Here is a 24,095-nt window from a genome sequence, read left to right on the forward strand (position 1 = left end):
TGTTAAGTAATTATCTTTTTGTTTTCTCATGATTTGGTTGGGTCTAATTGTGCTGTTGTCCTGGGGCTCTGTAGGGTGTGTTTGTGTTTGTGAACAGAGCCCCAGGACCAGCTTGCTTAGGGGACTCTTCTCCAGGTTCATCTCTCTGTAGGTGATGGCTTTGTTATGGAAGGTTTGTGAATCGCTTCCTTTTAGGTGGTTGTAGAATTTAACGGCTCTTTTCTGGATTTTGATAATTAGTGGGTATCGGCCTAATTCTGCTCTGCATGCATTATTTGGTGTTTTACGTTGTACACGGAGGATATTTTTGCAGAATTCTGCGTGCAGAGTCTCAATTTGGTGTTTGTCCCATTTTGTGAAGTCTCTGTCTCTCTCTTCCCCTGCCTCTCTCTCTTCCCCTGCCTCTCTCTCTTCCCCTGCCTCTCTCTCTTCCCCTGCCTCACTCTCTTTCACTTCCTCTCTCTCTCCTCTCTCTCTCTTCCCCTGCCTCTCTCTCTCTTCTCCTGCCTCTCCCTCTTCCCCTGCCTCTCTCTCTCTCTTCCCCTGCCTCTCTCTCTTCCCCTGCCTCTCTCTCTTCCCCTGCTTCTGCCCCTCTCTCTATCTCTTCCCCTGCCTCTCTCTCTCTTCCCCTGCCTCTCTATCTCTTCCCCTGCCTCTCTCTTCCCATGCCTCTCTCTCTCTTCCCCTGCCTCTCTATCTCTTCCCCTGCCTCTCTCTTCCCATGCCTCTCTCTCTTCCCATGCCTCTCTCTCTTCCCCTGCCTCTCTCTCTTCCCCTGCCTCTCTCTCTTCCCTTGCCTCTCTCTCTTCCCCTGCCTCTCTCTCTCTGTCCTGCTGTAGGACCATTAGGCCATATGGTTTCGATGGGATACATAGTGTTTCAGCAATACGATTGGCCATTTTGATCCCTCAGTGTGGTCCACTGGCGTGTGAGTGGTCGTTAGGGTCAGACTGGGTGTGAGGGTGAATGGTCATACGGTTCCTAGGGAGGAGACTGGTCAGTGTGGTTGAGAGTGGTCCTTGAGGTCCACAGGCGTGTAAGCACGGTCAGATCAGGATCACTCCCCGTGCTGTGGTATTCACACTCTGGTCCAACAATAACCGCAGGCAGAACAGAACCCACTCACAAACGGGATGAGAATATACTGGAATACTGGAATATACTCTATACTCAATATTAATCTGTTTACATAAGAGTTGGGTTATATTCTCTCGACCTCCCTCTCTCTCTCTCCCACTCTCCTTCCACTCTCTCTGTCTCTCTCTCCCTCCCTCTCACTCACTCTAATTCAATTGGCTTTCTCTCGCTCTCACTCTCAGCACCAAGTCCAGTTCCACCCTTTTCTAAAGCTCATGCCTGTCATTGGTCTCTGTTTTCAGAGATGTAAAGTTTTGAGTGAAAAGCGCTCCACTATGGAAGCCCGGACCGACTGTGTTAGGATGAATAACCGTGAACTCCCCCGGGAGGATGAGGACAGCTGAAGAGGGGGGAAGCATAGAGAGAGGGAGAAGATGAGTGGAAAAAGCCCTGCGAAAAGGAGTGTGAATTTTTCCCGGTGTTAGTGGCTGGGCAGTGGGGACACTGTGTGCTTTTGTCTGCAGGCAGTGCTGAGCCAAACAGGATTAGAGGAGGAGAGGAGGCTCTAGCAACAGAACAAAGCAGCCCACAAGGCACTTGATCTAGGCCTGGCTGGTGCTGTAGCCCGTCCCTCTGGTTCTGCACCACCATCCAGAGAGACACACTGTAGGCCTCTTCGTCCCATACTACAAACTACCATCCAGACAGAACGGTTTCATTCATTTAATTTTGTATTATAAGCCTCCCCTTCCTAATGAATGACATTATGGTCCCTCATTAACTCACAGACATCCCTATGCGCTCACTCCTCCCTCCCTCCCTGCCTCCCTCCTGCCTCCAGCTTCTGGCTATCAATAAGATCCTATAGAAGAGCCCAGAGTAGACCTCAATCACTTTCAATATGGCTGCTCTCCTCATCTACCAAGTAGTAATGAGGTACAGATGGAAACTGCCTCGTGGCTAGCCACTGCCCACTGGCCTGACGACTGGCTAATGTCTAGCCACTGCCCACTGGCCTGACGACTGGCTAGTGTCTAGCCACTGCCCACTGGCCTGACGACTGGCTGGAGGCTAGCCACTGCCCACTGGCCCGACGACTGGCAAGTGTCTAGCCACTGCCCACTGGCCCGACGACTGGCTAGTGTCTAGCCACTGCCCACTGGCCCGACGACTGGCTAGTGTCTAGCCACTGCCCACTGGCCCGACGACTGGCTGGGTGAGGCAGTCCCATCTCACTCAACACACACACCTCACCTGTGTGACCACCAACTGACAGACAAGGGTGCAGCCCACACACACAAAGACACACAAACATACACACACACACACAAAGACACACAAACATACACAAAGACACACAAACACAGACCGGTTGGTTTGGTTTCTCAGCCCTGAGAATAATAACTTCATAGCGCCAGGGTTTCCCTCTGACTGTGTAATAGCTGTAATCAAGGCTGAAATGAGCATGGCCTGCTGACACTTCCACACATCTGAAAGGAGATGGTGTGTCTGTGCAGCTGTTCATCTGAGCCCATGGCAGACGTGTGCTTGTTGACTGGGGGCGCTCCACTGCGTGGTCCTTACTATCAAAGCCTGCCAGAATGATGGCGTTCCTAATGCATTTTCCCCTTTGTGGTGAAACACAGAGGTCATATTCTGTACTGTCGCTCTGTCTATTTACTCTACTCACTCACCAGTGTTACATGACTCTGCATGTCTGTTTGTTCACGTGTAATGGCTGTGGATGTACTCTACCTATCCTATACAGTACGGCACATTCTGCCATATTCCTTATCAATGTGAATGGCATGTCTGGATGACTGAGGGTCCATACAGATGGATGGTGTGTGTGTCCTCTGTTCCCTAATCAAATCACACACACACACACACACACACACACACACACACACCTTACAAGTCTGGACATGAGCTCGTCCCAGGACAGCCCACCCCATAGAGGAGCAATGTTTCCCCCCTCCCACACCAAATCCTCATCCTCACTTCCTCCCAGTCTGTTACAATCTGATCACAATGCGTCTTTTAATCGTCTACACTTGTCTAAAAATGTGGGCACAATCGGAATGTGGACAAGATCAGAACAAAGGCAGCATGTTAGAACCAGGTCTAAACAGGGCTTATGTCTGTGAGTAGTTCTGACCCTCTAGGCAGGAGGAGTTGAGTAAACAGAACAGAAGTCTGTGGAACCAGTTATTTAATAGTCATGTGTTTGGCCATGGTCATGAAAGACACTACATCCATATGTATGTGTATACAGTGTGTGTGTATTTATTTGCGTTCCCCAATGTAAACTCTCCGTCAGTAGAGGCGATTCTGACTTTTTTTTCTTCTGTGCTTCTCTCCAATGTGACCGCTGTGTTGGTATTTCCTGTTTTCACTATGGAGAGATGCCCTTTGAACTCTCCAACAGGCGCTCCCCCAGGACACCCCCACTCTCGACACTCAGGGCCCCACCCCTTTTTCCCAGCATCCCGAAGAGCAACAACAACACAATCCACTCATGGATGTTTGTTTTTAATCAATATCCCAAATGTCATTTGTATTTTCACAAATATTTGTCTCTGACTGCCATAAGGTATTACAGTCAAATGCTTGTCCACATGGTAGCACCCTACACAACAGGCAGGCACTTAAACACACACCGCCTGAGCAACTGACACAACAATGTGTTGTTATCTATTGACCAAGGCCTTCAAAGTGTCAATGTGAGAGAGACAGAAGATAGAGAGAGAGAGGGGGAGGAGCAGGATAGACGGAGGAGGAGGATAGAGGTATGACAGACCACATATTCATCTTGCACGCCCTAATTGACAAACAAACAAACCAAAACAAAGTCTTCTCATGCTTTGTTGATTTCAAAAAGTTTTTAACTCATTTTGGCATGAGGGTCTGCTATAAAAAATTGATGGAAGGCGGTATTGGGGGGGAAATACTAATTCCATCCAGACACCGTTGCCCTAGAGCACACAAAAAACGATACATACCTCAGCCTAAACATCAGCGCCACAGGTAACTTCCACAAAGCCGTGAACGATCTGAGAGACAAGGTAAGAAGGACCTTCTATGCCATCAAAAGGAACATCAAATTCATAATACCAATTAGGATCTGGCTAAAAATATTTGAATCAGTTTTAGAACCCATTTCCCTTTATGGTTGTGAGGTCTGGAGTCCGCTCACCAACCAAGAATTCACAAAATGGGACAAACACCAAGTTGAGATGCTGTATGTAGAAATCAGCAAAAAATATTCTGTGTACAACGTAAAACACCAAATAATTAATTCAGAGCAGAATTAGGCCGATACCCGCTAATTATCCAAATCCAGAAAAGAGACGTTAAAATCTACAACCGCCTAAAAGGAAGTGAATCCCAAACCTTTCATGACAAAGCCATCACTTACAGAGAGATGAACCTGGAGAAGAGTCCCCTAAGCAAAGTGGTCCTGGGGCTCTGTTCACAAACACACACCACATAGCCCCAGGACAGCAACAGCAACACAATTAGACTGAACCAAATCATGAGAAAGCAAAAAAATATCTACTTGACACATTGGAAAGAATTTACCAAAAAACATTGCAAACTGGAATGCTATTTGGCCGTAAACAGAGAGTATACAGTGGCAGAATACCTGACCAGTGTGACGGACCATAAAATTGTCAGACTCCAGTCACCCAAGTTATAGGCTGTTTTCTCTGCTACCACACAGCAAGCGGTACCGGAGCTCCAAGTCTAGGACCAAAAGGCTCCTCAACTGCTTCTACCCCCCAAACCATAAGACTGCTGAACAATTCATAAAATCGCCACCAGACAATTTACAATGACCCCCCCCCTCTTTTTGTACACTGCTGCTACTCACTTTTGTTTGTTGTCTATGCATAGTAATTTCACCCCCACCTACACCCCCACCCCACCTAGATTACCTCAACTAGCCTGTACCCCTGCACACTGACTCGGTACCGGTACCCCCTGTATATAGTCTGCACACTGACTCGGTACCGGTGCCCCCTGTATATAGCCTGCACACTGACTCGGTACCGGTGCCCCCTGTATATAGTCTGCACACTGACTCGGTACCGGTGCCCCCTGTATATAGCCTGCACACTGACTCGGTACCGGTGCCCCCTGTATATAGTCTGCACACTGACTCGGTACCGGTGCCCCCTGTATATAGCCTGCACACTGACTCGGTACCGGTGCCCCCTGTATATAGTCTGCACACTGACTCGGTACCGGTGCCCCTGTATATAGTCTGCACACTGACTCGGTACCGGTGCCCCCTGTATATAGTCTGCACACTGACTCGGTACCGGTGCCCCCTGTATATAGCCTGCACACTGACTCGGTACCGGTGCCCCCTGTATATAGTCTGCACACTGACTCGGTACTGGTGCCCCCTGTATATAGTCTGCACACTGACTCGGTACCGGTGCCCCCTGTATATAGTCTGCACACTGACTCTGTACCGGTACCCCCTGTATATAGTCTGCACACTGACTCTGTACCGGTACCCCCTGTATATAACCTCCACATTGACTCTGTACCGGTGCCCCCTGTATATAACCTCCACACTGACTCTGTACCGGTGCCCCCTGTATATAACCTCCACACTGACTCTGTACCGGTGCCCCCTGTATATAACCTCCACACTGACTCTGTACCGGTGCCCCCTGTATATAGTCTGCACACTGACTCTGTACCGGTACCCCCTGTATATAACCTCCACATTGACTCTGTACCAGTGCCCCCTGTATATAACCTCCACACTGACTCTGTACCGGTGCCCCCTGTATATAACCTCCACACTGACTCTGTACCGGTGCCCCCTGTATATAGCCTGCACACTGACTCGGTACCGGTGCCCCCTGTATATAGTCTGCACACTGACTCGGTACCGGTGCCCCCTGTATATAACCTCCACACTGACTCTGTACCGGTGCCCCCTGTATATAGTCTCATTATTGTTATTCTTATTGTGTTACTTTTTATTATAACTTTGTATTTTAGTCTACTTGGTAACTATTTTCTTCTTCTTGAACTGCACTGTTGTTTAAGGGCTTGTAAGTCAGCATTTCACTGTTGTTTAAGGGCTTGTAAGTCAGCATTTCACTGTTGTTTTAAGGGCTTGTAAGTCTGCATTTCACTGTTGTTTTAAGGGCTTGTAAGTCAGCATTTCACTGTTGTTTAAGGGCTTGTAAGTCAGCATTTCACTGTTGTTTTAAGGGCTTGTAAGTCAGCATTTCACTGTTGTTTAAGGGCTTGTAAGTCAGCATTTCATTGTTGTTTTAAGGGCTTGTAAGTCTGCATTTCACTGTTGTTTTAAGGGCTTGTAAGTCAGCATTTCACTGTTGTTTTAAGGGCTTGTAAGTCTGCATTTCACTGTTGTTTTAAGGGCTTGTAAGTCAGCATTTCACTGTTGTTTAAGGGCTTGTAAGTCAGCATTTCACTGTTGTTTTAAGGGCTTGTAAGTCAGCATTTCACTGTTGTTTAAGGGCTTGTAAGTCAGAATTTCACTGTTGGTTAAGGGCTTGTAAGTCAGCATTTCACTGTTGGTTAAGGGCTTGTAAGTCAGCATTTCACAGTAAAGTCTACACTTGTTGTATTCAGCATTTCACGGTAAGGTCTACACTTGTTGTATTCAGGATTTCACGGTAAAGTCTACACTTGTTGTATTCAGCATTTCACAGTAAAGTCTACACTTGTTGTATTCAGCATTTCACAGTAAAGTCTACACTTGTTGTATTCAGCATTTCATGGTAAAGTCTACACTTGTATTCAGCATTTCACGGTAAAGTCTACACTTGTTGTATTCAGCATTTCACGGTAAAGTCTACACTTGTTGTATTCAGCATTTCACGGTAAAGTCTACACTTGTTTTATTCAGCATTTCACGGTAAAGTCTACACTTGTTTTATTCAGCATTTCACGGTAAAGTCTACACTTGTTGTATTCAGCATTTCACGGTAAAGTCTACACTTGTTGTATTCAGCATTTCACGGTAAAGTCTACACTTGTTGTATTCAGTGCATGTGGCAAATAATGTTTGATTTGATTTGACCAAAAATTACGGAAAGCTTTGAATATGTACAGACTCAGTCAGCATAACCTTGCTATTGAGAGAGGCCGTTGTAGGCAGACCTGGCTCTCAAGAGAAGACAGGCTATGTGCCCACTGCCCACAAAATGAGGTGGAAACTGAGCTGCACTTCCTAACCTCCTGCCAAATGTATGAACATATTAGAGACACATATTTCCCTCAGATTACACAGAACCACAAAGAATTTGAAAACAAATCCAATTTGGATGAACTCCCATATCTATTGGGTGAAATGAGAGAGAGAGAGAGAGAGAGAGAGAGAGAGAGAGAGAGAGAGAGAGAGAGAGAGAGAGAGAGAGAGAGAGAGAGAGAGAGAGAGAGAGAGAGAGAGAGAGAGAGAGAGAGAATATACCCAACTCTTGCGTAAACAGATTGATAATACACAAGCTAGTATCGATCATAGCTACATGTCATTCTCACACCCAAGAGAAACATACTCATACCCACATGTACATCAACACAAAGGAAAACACACATAGAAGCTGTCTAGGTCACCCGTTCTCCTGAGAGTGTGTAAGGGGATGTGGATGGTAGACTGATAGAGAACAAGTGAAATTACGTTCTAACAGTTAAAAATGTAGAGAAGAGAAAACAGACCAGAGGCTGTTTTTTTTAAAGTGTGGAAGGATAAGTGCAGAACACGAAAGAAAGGGAGCGTGGAAATGGAGAGATGTTGAAAGATGAAGAGAAAAGTAATGAGAGAGAGTGGGGGGGGGGGGGTGCAGTAGAGTGAGGAAGACAAGGAGAGAAAGGATGTTTGAGAGAATGTATGAATCTTTAAGAGTAGAGAGGTGAAGTACTAGAGTAAAGGTGTAGCTAGTGATAGAAGGTTTTCTATTCTAGCAAAGTACTTCAATCTTTGTGAGAAGGTGAGAGATGTTGTGAGATAGGTGGAGATGAGACTTAGTGAGAGAAAAGAACAGTTGAGAGCGGTGGAGACCGAGAGGGTCCTGAAGTACCCAATGTTGGAGAAGAGGGTATTGTGGTGGTGAGAGGATGATCCTTGAGAGGACAGAGAGAGTAGAGTAGGACTGTAGTAGTGTGAGAGGGGAGGGGAAGGGAGGGGAGGAGAGGAGAGGAGGAGAGGGGAGGGGAGGGGATTGTAATCATTCGATTTCAATCATTTTACCACCTCCCCCACACTAACTTTACAACATTCAAACTTACAATGCTTTTCTTTCATTATTTATGCATGAATACAATGGCTCACTGTTCATTGTTGGCATTTCCTGCCTAAGTGTGCCCACTTTGCCAATGAAGTAATAATTAAAATAATTGCCAGCATCAAATGGTTTTGTGATGAATAAGCCATCTGATTCCTTGAAATATGGAGTTGAGTTTGTCTTTCTGACCATCATTTAATTTAATATACTCAAAAATGTATATATAATTGATCTTGGCTACATAATAATACAATTTCTTATTTTTGTTGAGTCAGATGTGCAGCCAGACTTATTAGCCACTCCCCCCCTATCTCTTTTTTTTGTCATGGGATATAAACACTGCGATGTTATTTTACCTGAAATGCACAAGGTCCTCTACTCTGACAATTAATCCACTGATAAAAGGGTAAATCAAGTTTGTTTCTAGTAATCTCTCCTCCTTCAGGCTTCTTCTTCTTCAGACTTTATATGGCGGTTGGCAACCAACTTTAAGGTGCATTACCACCCCCAACTGGACTGGAGTGTGGACCTCCGTTCATCTTTCAATCACCACATGAGTATATGCTCCTAAAAACCAATGAGGAGAATGGAAAGGCTGGACTTGCAGCGTGTCAAGCGTCACAAATAGAACCACGTTCTGTTTGTGTGTGTCAAGAATGGAACTGTGGGAAGCATTGTAGTCATTGTGGGCCAGCATCCCTGTGGAACACTTTCGACACCCTGTAGACTCCATACCCCAACAAATTCAGGCCAGTCTTGAGGTCAAAAGGGAGGGTGCAACTCAGTCTTAGAAAGGTGTTCCTAATGTTGGTATAGTCAGTGGGATGGTACAGTGCCTTGCAAAAGTATTCACCCCCCTTGGCATTTTTCCTATTTTGTTGCATTACAACCTGTAATTAAAATAGATTTTTATTTGGATTTCATGTAATGAACAGACACAAAATAGACCAAATTGGTGAAGTGAAATGAAAAAAATTACTTGTTTCAAAGAATTATACAAAATAAAAAATGGAAAAGTGGTGTGTGCATATGCATTCACCCCCTTTGCTATGAAGCCCATAAATAAGATCTGGTGCAAACAATTACCTTCAGAAGTCACATAATTAGTTACATAAAGTCCACCTGTGTGCAATCTAAGTGTCACATGATCTGTCGCATGATCTCAGTATATATGCACCTGTTCTGAAAGGCCCCAGAGTCTGCAACACCACTAAGCAACACTATGAAGACCAAGGAGCTCTCCAAACAGGTCAAGGACAACGTTGTGGAGAAGTACAGATGAGGCTTGGGTTATCCAAAAACGTTAAACATCCCACGGAGCACCCATAAATTCATTATTAAACAATTGAAAGAATATGGCACCACAACAAACCTAACAAGGGAGAGCCGCCCACCAAAACTCACGGACCAGGCAAAGAGGGCATTAATCAGAGAGGCAACAAAGAGACCAAAGATAACCCTGAAGGAGCTGCAAAGCTCCACAGCGGAGATTGGAGTATCTGTCCATAGGACCACTTTAAGCTGTACACTCCACAGAGCTGGGTTTTTACAGAAGAGTGGCCAGAAAAAAATAAGCAAACATGTTTGTTGTTTACCAAAAGGCATGTGGGAGACTCCCCAAACATATGGAAGAATGTACTCTGGTCAGATGAGACTAAAATTGAGCTTTTTGGCCATCAAGGAAATGCTATGTCTGGCGCAAACCCAACACCTCTCATCACCCGAGAACTCCATGGTGGTGGCAGTATCATGCTGTGGGGATGGTTTTCATCGGCAGGGACTGGGAAACTGGTCAGAATTGAAGGAATGATGGATGGCGCTAAATACAGGGACATTCTTGAGGGAAACTGTTTCAGTCTTCCAGAGATTTGAGACTGGGACCGAGGTTCACCTTCCAGCAGGACAATGACCCTAAGCATACTGATAAAGCAAAACTTGAGTGGTTTAAGGGGAAACATTTAAATGTCTTGGAATGGCCTAGTCAAAGCCCAAACCTCAATCAAATTGAGAATCTGTGGTACGACTTAAAGATTGCTGTACACCAGTGGAACCCATCCAACTTGAAGGAGCTGGAGCAGTTTTGCCTTGAAGAATGGGCAAAACTCCCAGTGGCTAGATGTGCCAAGCTTATAGAGACATACCCCAAGAGACTTGCAGCTGTAATTGCTGAGAAAGGTGGTTCTGCAAAGTATTGACTTTGGTGGGGGTGAATAGTTATGCAAGCCCAAGTTTTCTGTTTTTATTGTCTTATTTCTTGTTTGTTTCAACACAAAAAAAGTATTTTGCATCTTCAAAGTGGTAGGCATGTTGTGTAAATCAAATGATACAAACCTCCCAAAAATCCATTTTAATTCCAGGTTGTAAAGCAACAAAATAGGAAAAATGCCAAGGGGGTGAATACTTCGGAAGCCACTGTACCAACACCTCCCCCATAAGCATTCCTGTCTCTTCTATAGATGTTATATCCTTGTATTGCTACTGCTGTATCATCAAAGGAATTATCTAAGTAGTCTCAGAAATGGCTAATATATTAATGTTATTGATTTCATTAACCTTATTTCTAAGGCTACATATATTAATATGGGCTACTCACATGCTGAGATTCTATCAGAGAGGAGAGAGGCTGAGCTGGAATAGATCACATACCAGCTACTGTAACACTAGGGAAGGAGAAGGGCTACAGTACCAGCCCCCGCCTTTCCTCCTCTGTCTCTCTCTGCCTCTCTCTCTTTCTCTGCCTCTCTCTCTCTCTGCCTCTCTCTCTCTCTCTCTCTCTCTCTCTCTCTCTCTCTCTCTCTCTCTCTCTCTCTCTCTCTCTCTCTCTCTCTCTCTCTCTCTCTCTCTCTCTCTCTCTCTCTCTCTCTCTCTCTCTCTCTCTCTCTCTCTCTCTCTCTCTCTCTCTCTCTTTCCTCCTCTCTCTCTCTCTCCTTTGTTTTTCTTGCTTCCCTCTCAGTAACTCCACAGTTAAATTCAGACGCTGGTGGCAGGCTACAATTAAGAGTATCTGTAAAGAGCTCTGGAGTCTTGACTCTTGTGTTTTCACTGAAGACACTCACAGCGGTACACAAGACATCCATCATCCTTCTGAGACGCGCTGGCACAGGTTGTTTGTTTTCTTTTGGTTTTGAAGAGGAGGGGTTGTAGCTGCGTTCACACGGGGACTGAAGGAACCCCCGTCGTTACAACGCTGTCCCGCGCCGACACAGGGACACAGGGAGGGGGTAAGTTACCTTCTGATCTTTTTTAGGGGACAAAGACCCCCCTCCACCCCCCCCATTACACATCTTTAATCAGGCAATGCTTTGCCTTAAATGAGTATGATATGCTGATAGTTATCAGAGGCTATATGGTGTTGTCCTCTACTTATCAGAGCCTGTATGGTGTCATCTACTTATCAGAGGCTATATGGTGGTGTCCTCTACTTATCAGAGGCTATATGGTGTTGTCCTCTACTTATCAGAGCCTGTATGGTGTTGTCCTCTACTTATCAGAGCCTGTATGGTGTCATCTACTTATCAGAGGCTATATGGTGGTGTCCTCTACTTATCAGAGGCTATATGGTGTTGTCCTCTACTTATCAGAGGCTATATGGTGGTGTCCTCTACTTATCAGAGGCTATATGGTGTTGTCCTCTACTTATCAGAGGCTATATGGTGGTGTCCTCTACTTATCAGAGCCTGTATGGTGTTGTCCTCTACTTATCAGAGCCTGTATGGTGTCATCTACTTATCAGAGGCTATATGGTGGTGTCCTCTACTTATCAGAGTCTATATGGTGTTGTCCTCTACTTATCAGAGGCTATATGGTGTTGTCCTCTACTTAACAGAGGCTATATGTTGTTGTCCTCTACTTATCAGAGGCTATATGGTGTTGTCCTCTACTTATCAGAGGCTATATGGTGTTGTCCTCTACTTATCAGAGGCTATATGGTGTTGTCCTCTACTTATCAGAGGCTATATGGTGTTGTCCTCTACTTATCAGAGCCTGTATGGTGTCCTCTACTTATCAGAGGCTATATGGTGGTGTCCTCTACTTATCAGAGGCTATATGGTGTTGTCCTCTACTTATCAGAGGCTATATGGTGTTGTCCTCTACTTATCAGAGCCTGTATGGTGTTGTCCTCTACTTATCAGAGGCTATATGGTGTTGTCCTCTACTTATCAGAGGCTATATGGTGTTGTCCTCTACTTATCAGAGGCTATATGGTGGTGTCCTCTACTTATCAGAGCCTGTATGGTGTTGTCCTCTACTTATCAGAGCCTGTATGGTGTCATCTACTTATCAGAGGCTATATGGTGGTGTCCTCTACTTATCAGAGGCTATATGGTGTTGTCCTCTACTTATCAGAGGCTATATGGTGGTGTCCTCTACTTATCAGAGGCTATATGGTGTTGTCCTCTACTTATCAGAGGCTATATGGTGGTGTCCTCTACTTATCAGAGCCTGTATGGTGTTGTCCTCTACTTATCAGAGCCTGTATGGTGTCATCTACTTATCAGAGGCTATATGGTGGTGTCCTCTACTTATCAGAGTCTATATGGTGTTGTCCTCTACTTATCAGAGGCTATATGGTGTTGTCCTCTACTTAACAGAGGCTATATGTTGTTGTCCTCTACTTATCAGAGGCTATATGGTGTTGTCCTCTACTTATCAGAGGCTATATGGTGTTGTCCTCTACTTATCAGAGGCTATATGGTGTTGTCCTCTACTTATCAGAGGCTATATGGTGTTGTCCTCTACTTATCAGAGCCTGTATGGTGTCCTCTACTTATCAGAGGCTATATGGTGGTGTCCTCTACTTATCAGAGGCTATATGGTGTTGTCCTCTACTTATCAGAGCCTCTATGGTGGTAACAACTATTATGCAGGATAATGTCTTACGTCCCACAGTGTTGCTTGCCTCCTCTGTCTTAGCCTTCCTACAGTGTTGCTTGTCTCCTGTCTTTCCCTTCCTACAGTGTTGCTTGTCTCCTATGTCTTTGCCTTCCCACAGTGTTGCTTGTCTCCTATGTCTTTCCCTTCCTACAGTGTTGCTTGTCTCCTGTCTTTCCCTTCCCACAGTGTTGCTTGTCTCCTATGTCTTTCCCTTCCCACAGTGTTGCTTGTCTCCTATGTCTTTGCCTTCCCACAGTGTTGCTTGTCTCCTATGTCTTTGCCTTCCCACAGTGTTGCTTGTCTCCTATGTCTTTGCCTTCCCACAGTGTTGCTTGTCTCCTATGTCTTTCCCTTCCTACAGTGTTGCTTGTCTCCTGTCTTTCCCTTCCCACAGTGTTGCTTGTCTCCTATGTCTTTGCCTTCCCACAGTGTTGCTTGTCTCCTATGTCTTTGCCTTCCCACAGTGTTGCTTGTCTCCTATGTCTTTGCCTTCCCACAGTGTTGCTTGTCTCCTATGTCTTTCCCTTCCTACAGTGTTGCTTGTCTCCTGTCTTTCCCTTCCCACAGTGTTGCTTGTCTCCTATGTCTTTGCCTTCCCACAGTGTTGCTTGTCTCCTATGTCTTTCCCTTCCCACAGTGTTGCTTGTCTCCTCTGTCTTTGCCTTCCCACAGTGTTGCTTGTCTCCTCTGTCTTTGCCTTCCCACAGTGTTGCTTGTCTCCTCTGTCTTTGCCTTCCCACAGTGTTGCTTGTCTCCTATGTCTTTCCCTTCCTACAGTGTTGCTTGTCTCCTGTCTTTTCCTTCCCACAGTGTTGCTTGTCTCCTATGTCTTTCCCTTCCCACAGTGTTGCTTGTCTCCTATGTCTTTCCCTTCCTACAGTGTTGCTTGTCTCCTGTCTTTCCCTTCCCACAGTGTTGCTTGTCTCCTATGTCTTTGCCTTCCCACAGTGTTGCTTGTCTCCTATGTCTTTCCCTTCCCACAGTGTTGCTTGTCTCCTCTGTCTTTGCCTTCCCACAGTGTTGCTTGTCTCCTCTGTCTTTGCCTTCCCACAGTGTTGCTTGTCTCCTCTGTCTTTGCCTTCCCACAGTGTTGCTTGTCTCCTATGTCTTTGCCTTCCCACAGTGTTGCTTGTCTCCTATGTCTTTGCCTTCCCACAGTGTTGCTTGTCTCCTATGTCTTTGCCTTCCCACAGTGTTGCTTGTCTCCTATGTCTTTGCCTTCCCAGTGTTGCTTGTCTCCTATGTCTTTGCCTTCCCACAGTGTTGCTTGTCTCCTATGTCTTTGCCTTCCCACAGTGTTGCTTGTCTCCTATGTCTTTGCCTTCCCAGTGTTGCTTGTCTCCTATGTCTTTCCCTTCCCACAGTGTTGCTTGTCTCCTAAGTCTTTGCCTTCCCACAGTGTTGCTTGTCTCCTATGTCTTTGCCTTCCCAGTGTTGCTTGTCTCCTATGTCTTTGCCTTCCCACATTGTTGCTTGTCTCCTAAGTCTTTGCCTTCCCACAGTGTTGCTTGTCTCCTATGTCTTTGCCTTCCCAGTGTTGCTTGTCTCCTATGTATTTTCCTTCCCACAGTGTTGCTTGTCTCCTATGTCTTTGCCTTCCCACAGTGTTGCTTGTCTCCTCTGTCTTTGCCTTCCCACAGTGTTGCTTGTCTCCTGTGTCTTTGCCTTCCCAGTGTTGCTTGTCTCCTATGTCTTTCCCTTCCCACAGTGTTGCTTGTCTCCTATGTCTTTGCCTTCCCACAGTGTTGCTTGTCTCCTATGTCTTTGCCTTCCCACAGTGTTGCTTGTCTCCTATGTCTTTGCCTTCCCAGTGTTGCTTGTCTCCTATGTCTTTCCCTTCCCACAGTGTTGCTTGTCTCCTATGTCTTTGCCTTCCCACAGTGTTGCTTGTCTCCTCTGTCTTTGCCTTCCCACAGTGTTGCTTGTCTCCTATGTCTTTGCCTTCCCACAGTGTTGCTTGTCTCCTATGTCTTTGCCTTCCCACAGTGTTGCTTGTCTCCTATGTCTTTGCCTTCCCACAGTGTTGCTTGTCTCCTATGTCTTTGCCTTCCCACAGTGTTGCTTGTCTCCTATGTCTTTGCCTTCCCACAGTGTTGCTTGTCTCCTCTGTCTTTCCCTTCCCACAGTGTTGCTTGTCTCCTATGTCTTTGCCTTCCCACAGTGTTGCTTGTCTCCTATGTCTTTGCCTATGTTGGATGGGTAATGGTGGGTTTCCTGGCTGAGAGGTGGATTCGTTGAGGTTATGCTGTTTTTACAGTTTAGCTATAGTCTGAACAGTCTTTTGAAAGAAAGGGTCTGGTGTGAAGGGAGTTCAGTGCTGGTTAGATTAGCTTGTCGGGGAGATTATCAGGTTGCTTGTGGAGTGTGAAGGGCTGATCTGGGGTCTGAGGGAGGGTGAGTAGGCTGCACCACTGAAGGACCAGAACACCCAGGGCATTGATGCAGGATTAGGGCCTGACATTCCACTGCCCTCTGAGGGAACATAGGAGGAAACACAGCCGTGTGTGTGTGTGTGTGTGTGTGTGTGTGTGTGTGTGTGTGTGTGTGTGTGTGTGTGTGTGTGTGTGTGTGTGTGTGTGTGTGTGTGTGTGTGTGTGTGTGTGTGTGTGTGTGTGTGTGTGTGTGTGTGTGTGTGTGTGTGTGTGTCGTTGAAGACGGAAGTTTACATACACTTAGGTTGGAGACATTAAAACTAGTTTTTCAACCACTTAACACACTATAGTTTTGGCAAGTTGGTTAGGACATCTACTTTGTGCATGACATCAAGTAATTTTTCCAACAATTGTTTACAGACAGATTATTTAACTTATAATTCACTGTATCACAATTCCAGTGGCTCAGAAGTTTATATACACTAAGTTAACTGTGCATTTAAACAGCTTGGAAAATTCCAGAAAATTATGTCATGGTTTTAGAAGCTTCTGATAGGCTAGTTGACATCATTAGAGTCAATTGGAGGTGTACCTGTGGATGTATTTCAAGGCCTACCTTCAAACTCAGTGCCTCTTTGCGTGACATCATGGAAAAAGCAATAGAAATCAGCCAAGATCTCAGATAAATTGTAGACCTTCACAAGTCTGGTTCATCCTTGGGAGTAATTTCCAAAAGCCTGAAAGTACCACGTTCATCTGTACAAATAATAGTACACATGTATAAACACCATGGGACCACGCAGCCGTCATACAGCTCAGGAAGGAGACGCGTTCTGTCTCCTAGAGATGAACGTACTTTGGTGCGAAAAGTGCAAATTAATCCCAGAACAGCAAAGGACCTTGTGAAGATGCTGGAGGAAACAGGTACAAAAGTATCTATATCCACAGTAAAATAAGTCCTCTATCAACATAACCTGAAAGGCCGCTCAGCAAGGAAGAAGCCACTGCTCCAAAACCGTCATGAAAAAGCCAGACTACGGTTTGCAACTGCACATGGGGACAAAGATCATACTTTTTGGAGAAATGTCCTCTGGTCTGATGAAACAAAAATAGAACTGTTTGGCCCTGATTGCCGCCATTGTGTTTGGAGAAAAAGGGGGAGGCCTGCAAGCTGAAGAACATCATCCCAAACGTGAAGCACGGGGGTGGCAGCATCATGTTGTGGGGGTGCTTTGCTGCAGGAGGAACTGATGCACTTCAAAAATAGATGGCATCATGAGGTTGGAAAAGTATGTGGATATATTGAAGAAACATCTCAAGGCATCAGTCAGGAAGTGAAAGTTTGGTCGCAAATGGGTCTTCCAAATGGTCAATGACCCCAAGCATACTTCCAAAGTTGTGGCAAAATGGCGTAAGGACAATGAAGTCAAGGTATTGGAGTGGCCATCACAAAGCCCTGACCTCAATCCTATAGAAAATGTGTGGGCAGAACTGAAAAAGTGTGTGAGAGCATGGAGGGCAACAAACCTGACTCAGTTACACCAGCTCTGTCAGGAGGAATGGGCCAAAAATCACCCAACTTATTGTGGGAAGCTTGTGGAAGGCTACCCGACACTTTTGACTCAAGTTAAACAATTTAAAGGTAATGCTACCAAATACTAATTGAGTGTATGTAAACTTCTGACCCACTGGGAATGTGATGAAAGAAATAAATCATTCTCTCTGCTATTATTCTGACATTTCACATTCTTAAAATAAAGTGGTCATTCTAACTGACCTAAGACAGGGAATTTTTACTAGGATTAAATGTCAGGAATTGTGAAAAACTGAGTTTAAATTTATTTGGCTAAGGTGTATGTAAACTTCCGATTTCAACTGTGTGTGTGTGTGTGTGTGTGTGTGTGTGTGTGTGTGTGTGTGTGTGTGTGTGTGTGTGTGTGTGTGTGTGTGTGTGTGTGTGTGTGTGTGTGTGTGTGTGTGTGTGTGTGTGTGTGTGTGTGTGTGTGTGTGTGTCTGGGTCTGTGTGTGTGGGTCTGGGTCTGGGTGTGTGTCTGGGTCTGTGTCTGTGTCTGTGTCTGTGTGTGTGTGTGTGTGTGTGTGTGTGTGTGTGTGTGTGTGTGTGTGTGTGTGTGTGTGTGTGTGTGTGTGTGTGTGTGTGTGTGTGTGTGTGTGTGTGTGTGTGTGTGTGTGTGTGTGGTTTTGACAGCTTTACTTGGCAGACTGTAATGTTGGAACAAACTTTTCCTGTTGTGTTTCCCCTACAAACATGACCGTGATGTTCTGGAAAATGTGTGTGTGTGTTTGTGTGGGTACTTCTGTTTGATAAGCTGAGTAAGGGTTTTGTTGAGAAAAGTTGTTCCATTGTTTCATTGTGACAGTCTCTTTAAGTAATATTAATTGAGTTTCTATGCCCTGATTATGTACTCACACTATGGCCATGTTTGTTGGACACTTAATCAGCACAATCTCACAGTCGCACTGCGTCAAATCAGATCCATCTCAAGTTGTGTTGTAACCTACAGTCTCATATCTGTCTCACAGTTGTAACCTACAGTCTCATACCTGTCTCACAGTTGTAACCTACAGTCTCATACCTGTCTCACAGTTGTAACCTAGTCTCATATCTGTCTCACAGTTGTAACCTGTACAGTCTCATATCTGTCTCACAGTTGTAACCTACAGTCTCATATCTGTCTCACAGTTGTAACCTACAGTCTCATATCTGTCTCAGAGTTGTAACCTGTACAGTCTCATATCTGTCTCACAGTTGTAACCTACAGTCTCATACCTGTCTCACAGTTGTAACCTACAGTCTCATACCTGTCTCACAGTTGTAACCTAGTCTCATATCTGTATCACAGTTGTAACCTACAGTCTCATACCTGTCTCACAGTTGTAACCTACAGTCTCATACCTGTCTCACAGTTGTAACCTAGTCTCATACCTGTCTCACAGTTGTAACCTAGTCTCATACCTGTCTCACAGTTGTAACCTGTACAGTCTCATACCTGTCTCACAGTTGTAACCTACAGTATCATACCTGTCTCACAGTTGTAACCTGTACAGTCTCATACCTGTCTCACAGTTTTTTAACCTACAGTCTCATATCTGTCTCACAGTTGTAACCTAGTCTCATACCTGTCTCACAGTTGTAACCTGTACAGTCTCATACCTGTCTCACAGTTGTAACCTACAGTCTCATACCTGTCTCACAGTTGTAACCTGTACAGTCTCATACCTGTCTCACAGTTGTAACCTGTACAGTCTCATACCTGTCTCACAGTTGTAACCTACAGTATCATATCTGTCTCACAGTTGTAACCTACAGTCTCATATCTGTCTCAGAGTTGTAACCTGTACAGTCTCATATCTGTCTCACAGTTGTAACCTACAGTCTCATACCTGTCTCATAGTTGTAACCTACAGTCTCATATCTGTCTCAGAGTTGTAACCTGTACAGTCTCATATCTGTCTCACAGTTGTAACCTACAGTCTCATACCTGTCTCACAGTTGTAACCTACAGTCTCATACCTGTCTCACAGTTGTAACCTAGTCTCATATCTGTCTCACAGTTGTAACCTGTACAGTCTCATACCTGTCTCACAGTTGTAACCTACAGTCTCATACCTGTCTCACAGTTGTAACCTAGTCTCATACCTGTCTCACAGTTGTAACCTGTACAGTCTCATACCTGTCTCAGAGTTGTAACCTACAGCCTCATACCTGTCTCACAGTTGTAACCTACAGTCTCATATCTGTCTCACAGTTGTAACCTAGTCTCATATCTGTCTCACATTTGTAACCTGTACAGTCTCATACCTGTCTCACAGTTGTAACCTGTACAGTCTCATATCTGTCTCACAGTTGTAACCTACAGTCTCATACCTGTCTCACAGTTGTAACCTAGTCTCATATCTGTATCACAGTTGTAACCTACAGTCTCATACCTGTCTCACAGTTGTAACCTACAGTCTCATACCTGTCTCACAGTTGTAACCTAGTCTCATACCTGTCTCACAGTTGTAACCTAGTCTCATACCTGTCTCACAGTTGTAACCTGTACAGTCTCATACCTGTCTCACAGTTGTAACCTACAGTATCATACCTGTCTCACAGTTGTAACCTGTACAGTCTCATACCTGTCTCACAGTTTTTTAACCTACAGTCTCATATCTGTCTCACAGTTGTAACCTAGTCTCATACCTGTCTCACAGTTGTAACCTGTACAGTCTCATACCTGTCTCACAGTTGTAACCTACAGTCTCATACCTGTCTCACAGTTGTAACCTGTACAGTCTCATACCTGTCTCACAGTTGTAACCTGTACAGTCTCATACCTGTCTCACAGTTGTAACCTACAGTATCATATCTGTCTCACAGTTGTAACCTACAGTCTCATATCTGTCTCAGAGTTGTAACCTGTACAGTCTCATATCTGTCTCACAGTTGTAACCTACAGTCTCATACCTGTCTCATAGTTGTAACCTACAGTATCATATCTGTCTCACAGTTGTAACCTACAGTCTCATATCTGTCTCAGAGTTGTAACCTGTACAGTCTCATATCTGTCTCAGAGTTGTAACCTACAGTCTCATACCTGTCTCACAGTTGTAACCTGTACAGTCTCATACCTGTCTCACAGTTGTAACCTGTACAGTCTCATACCTGCCTCCCAGTTGTAACCTACAGTCTCATACCTGCCTCCCAGTTGTAACCTACAGTCTCATACCTGCCTCCCAGTTGTAACCTACAGTCTCATACCTACCTCCCAGTTGTAACCTACAGTCTCATACCTGCCTCCCATACACTCTCATAGTCTCACAAAATGAGATAAACACGGTTAACAAGTGTTTTGTCCTTCATAAAGACCTTGGTTGCCAATACTGTCAGACATAGAGACCTATCTCTCTCTCTCTGAACCGTGAAGGTCAGAGGGTTTAAAGCTTGAAACACAGGGGAATGTGCAGGTGGGATTCTGGCCAGGTCTGGCATCCCAGTCACAGGCTTCTTTCTTCTCCGTTGCATATGAGCAAGTTGCCATTGAACAGTCATCTGTCTTGTTTACCCACCAAACAGGTCTAAGCCAGTGTTTATAGTGCTGTGTACATATCCCACATCTTTGAGTGTGTTCTATGCACAGCAGGGAAGTCAGTCCTTTGGGTAAGGATGTGGGTACACAGACCGGTGAGCCACTGCAGCCCCTTACAGATGTTCAGATGTTTTGTGGCCCCCACCCGCCATCAAAGTTGCCCATCCCTGATGTATAAATATTTGTTTTTTCATCAAAAACTCTTCCTCTCTTCTGTTCCAGGGACCCAGGTCAAAGATGGCAACCAGCTCCGGGGTCGAAGGCAGCCATGTTGGTGAAGGTGAACAGCATTGGCAGGAACCAGTCCGTGGTGCCCACTAGCACCCAGCACCTCAACACTCTCAGCCCTGGGAGCCCTGCTGTGTACCAGGTCCACTCAGACAGACCCATATCCAGCCCTGAAGGCAAGATGGCTGCCCCTGTGGACCACAAGCAAGCCTTCCACCTGAAGAAGGGAGACAACGGTAACTTCGGCCTGGTGATGCCCTCCACTGGCAGCCAGGTCTACCAGACTCCACAGAGGTGTCAGGCTGGCACCCCCCAGCCCTCCTCGCCCCATTACGGTGCCTCTCCGCCCATCTATGATGAACCACCCATGGAAACACCTATCTACGATGAGCCCCCGATGGAGGTGGAGGGGGCCGCCCTCCTGAATAGGTCCTCCACCCCAACCACCAGCCTGCAGAGGGTCCGCCAACCCCAGACCCAGACCCAGCAGCAACCCAAGCTGCTTCAATACCCAGCCTCTCATCTGGCCTCCAAACACAAGAGGAATCCCTCCGCCACAGAGTACAGCCCCGCTGGACGGGAGTGCATCAAACACATGGTCAACGTGGATCCTGCCACCTGCAAGCAGAGCCCCTTATCCCATCCTATCCAGACAGAGCAGGCCCCTGCTCTAGACCCTGACCTGCCCCCCTCTCCATCCCCATGCCCAGTCGTCACCCAGCCCAGGCCCAAGGAGGTGAGCCTGGAGAAGAAGCAGTCGTGGCGTCTCCTGGAGACCAGCGTGAGGAAGAACATGGACGTCCGACACAGCTGGCAGAACAGTGTGGCGTCCCAGGAGTACCCAGCGCCGGCCGCCGTCACCCACCAGGACTCCGGCTACTCCACCGGGCCCTCGCCCAGCTTGAGGAGGAAGAACCGCCGGAGAGCCCTGGGAGGGGGGGCTGGGGGAACAGGGCAGGGCCGGCCAGGCTCAGTGGGCAGCAGTGGGGAGCTCAGTGCCCTGAATGAGAAGCTGATGGCAGAGATGCGGGTGGTGGTGAGTCGATCTAACACCCTGCGTGGCAGCAAGGCCAGCCTGGACACTGAGATGTCTGACAGCTCTGTACCTCGGACCCGTTCCCCCCTGGGTTCCCCGAAGAAGTACAGGGGCCGCAGCGCCTCCCGAGAGGACATCAGCGCCAGTAACCACTCTCTGTACCGGACCAGGAGCGGGAGTACCCATGGCAACGTGCCCCTCTCGCCCCTGGCGTCGGAGGGCATGGTGCGTCAGAAACGGACCTATGAGAAGGTGGACACTCTGGAGAAGAGCATCAACAGCCTGTCCTCCTCGGAGCCCCACATGTCCCTCTCACAGGTACAGTTCAGTACAGCCCGCCTCTCAACACTGTGTACTGTATCCGGGGTGGGGGGGGGGTGTTATACTTGTCTTAGCATTCAGACCTCTTTGTGAATACACAGTAGAAAACAGGCCTGTTCCTCTGGCGTGTGTAATATACATGTGTTGATATGTTGACATGTGTCGGGTGGCTGCTTGAGTTCCAGCACACTGGTTGAATCAACGTTGTTTCCTCGTCATTTAAATGAAGTTACGTTGAACCAACGTGGACTAGACGTTGAATAGACGTCTGTACGCAGTGCGAGGGCCGATACAGCCATATGACTGGGCTGTCTGTGTGAGGAAAGCTCTGTACCCTCCATCTCATATGACTGGGCTGTCTGTGTGAGGAAAGCTCTGTACTCTCCATCTCATATGACTGGGCTGTCTGTGTGAGGAAAGCTCTGTACCCTCCATCTCATATGACTGGGCTGTCTGTGTGAGGAAAGCTCTGTACTCTCCATCTCATATGACTGGGCTGTCTGTGTGAGGAAAGCTCTGTACTCTCCATCTCATATGACTGGGCTGTCTGTGTGAGGAAAGCTCTGTACCCTCCATCTCATATGACTGGGCTGTCTGTGTGAGGAAAGCTCTGTACTCTCCATCTCATATGACTGGGCTGTCTGTGTGAGGAAAGCTCTGTACTCTCCATCTCATATGACTGGGCGGTCTGTGTGAGGAAAGCTCTGTACTCTCCATCTCTGTGTGCTCTGTACTCTCCATCTCATCATATGACTGGGCTGTCTGTGTGAGGAAAGCTCTGTACTCTCCATCTCATATGACTGGGCTGTCTGTGTGAGGAAAGCTCTGTACTCTCCATCTCATATGACTGGGCGGTCTGTGTGAGGAAAGCTCTGTACTCTCCATCTCATATGACTGGGCTGTCTGTGTGAGGAAAGCTCTGTACTCTCCATCTCATATGACTGGGCGTGTGCTAATTAGCCTCGTTAGGTGTATTACTGCAGGTCAGCTGGAATGTCTCCTATCCATGCCCCGGGAATTCTCTGTCCATCTCTCTCTCCGACTCTGTCTCTACCAAAAATAAAGCTGCTGCCTTTCTCCTTGCTATCTTTATAAGCAGTTCTAGGGAACAAGAATTGTTCTATTTTCTTCCCGTGTTGTGTTGGAGATGTGGAAGTGTGTAGGCGATGTGAAGGGAAGGCATTGTGAGGCAGCAGTCATCTCTGTCTCTCCCTGTCTTCTTTTCTCTGGGATTCACCTCCCTCTCACTTCAGCCTTCAGGACAAAAATTGGACGCTGTCGACATCCTGTCGCCGTAGGAACAATGCAGTAGAAAGCTGCTTGTTCTCAGTTTCCTGTTGCCAGTCTGTTCCATTCCAGGAAAAGGGCCTCGGAGTGCCTTGAATCCTATTGGAGTTGTTTCTAATCACATGTTTTCCTTCCTGTAAAAAAACAACGTCACGTTAATGCAGTGTGTGTATTGCCACCTGAGACAGCCCCAAGCCTCCTCCTCACCTTGTTTTAGAAATAGTTTATAGTGTGATTTGGGTTAGCCTAGTTGCTTGTTGTGGCTGATTAATTATAATGTTAGGCCGTGAGTTGTTTTTGTCAAAGGCTTTATCAACTCAAACCGCATCCACCCCCGCAACTAAGAGACTGGCTGCTCTGCAGGGACTCTGAACAGAACAACCTGCACATAAAAACTAAAAACACAGAACGAGGACTCCACAGGCTACACGTTTGTGGTAGACAGGAAGAATAAACATGAAACGCGCGGGAGTTTTAATGGGGGCGAGCGCTCCACTCCCCCACGTGAGGTGCTGCTCAGCTTTCCAAATCCATA

The 24,095-nt window shown here is 46.3% G+C and overlaps 1 protein-coding gene across 3 annotated transcripts in view; it reads left to right on the top strand.

The window, feature by feature from the left end:
* LOC124045541 (rho GTPase-activating protein 39-like) overlaps positions 1–24,095 on the top strand; it is a 177,170-nt gene that overhangs the window by 109,854 nt on the left and 43,221 nt on the right. For 2 of the 3 annotated variants that reach the window (XM_046364894.1, XM_046364896.1), the window contains one exon: positions 20,911–22,270. In XM_046364894.1, coding sequence (XP_046220850.1) covers positions 20,911–22,270 — 1,360 coding nt within the window. Of the gene's footprint in view, positions 1–11,281; positions 11,573–20,910; positions 22,271–24,095 lie in introns of those variants that run through there. The other variant, XM_046364895.1, reaches the window with a different exon arrangement.

The sequence above is a fragment of the Oncorhynchus gorbuscha genome, linkage group LG10, assembly GCF_021184085.1.
Source record: "Oncorhynchus gorbuscha isolate QuinsamMale2020 ecotype Even-year linkage group LG10, OgorEven_v1.0, whole genome shotgun sequence".
In the NCBI taxonomy this organism is placed as follows: domain Eukaryota; kingdom Metazoa; phylum Chordata; class Actinopteri; order Salmoniformes; family Salmonidae; genus Oncorhynchus; species Oncorhynchus gorbuscha.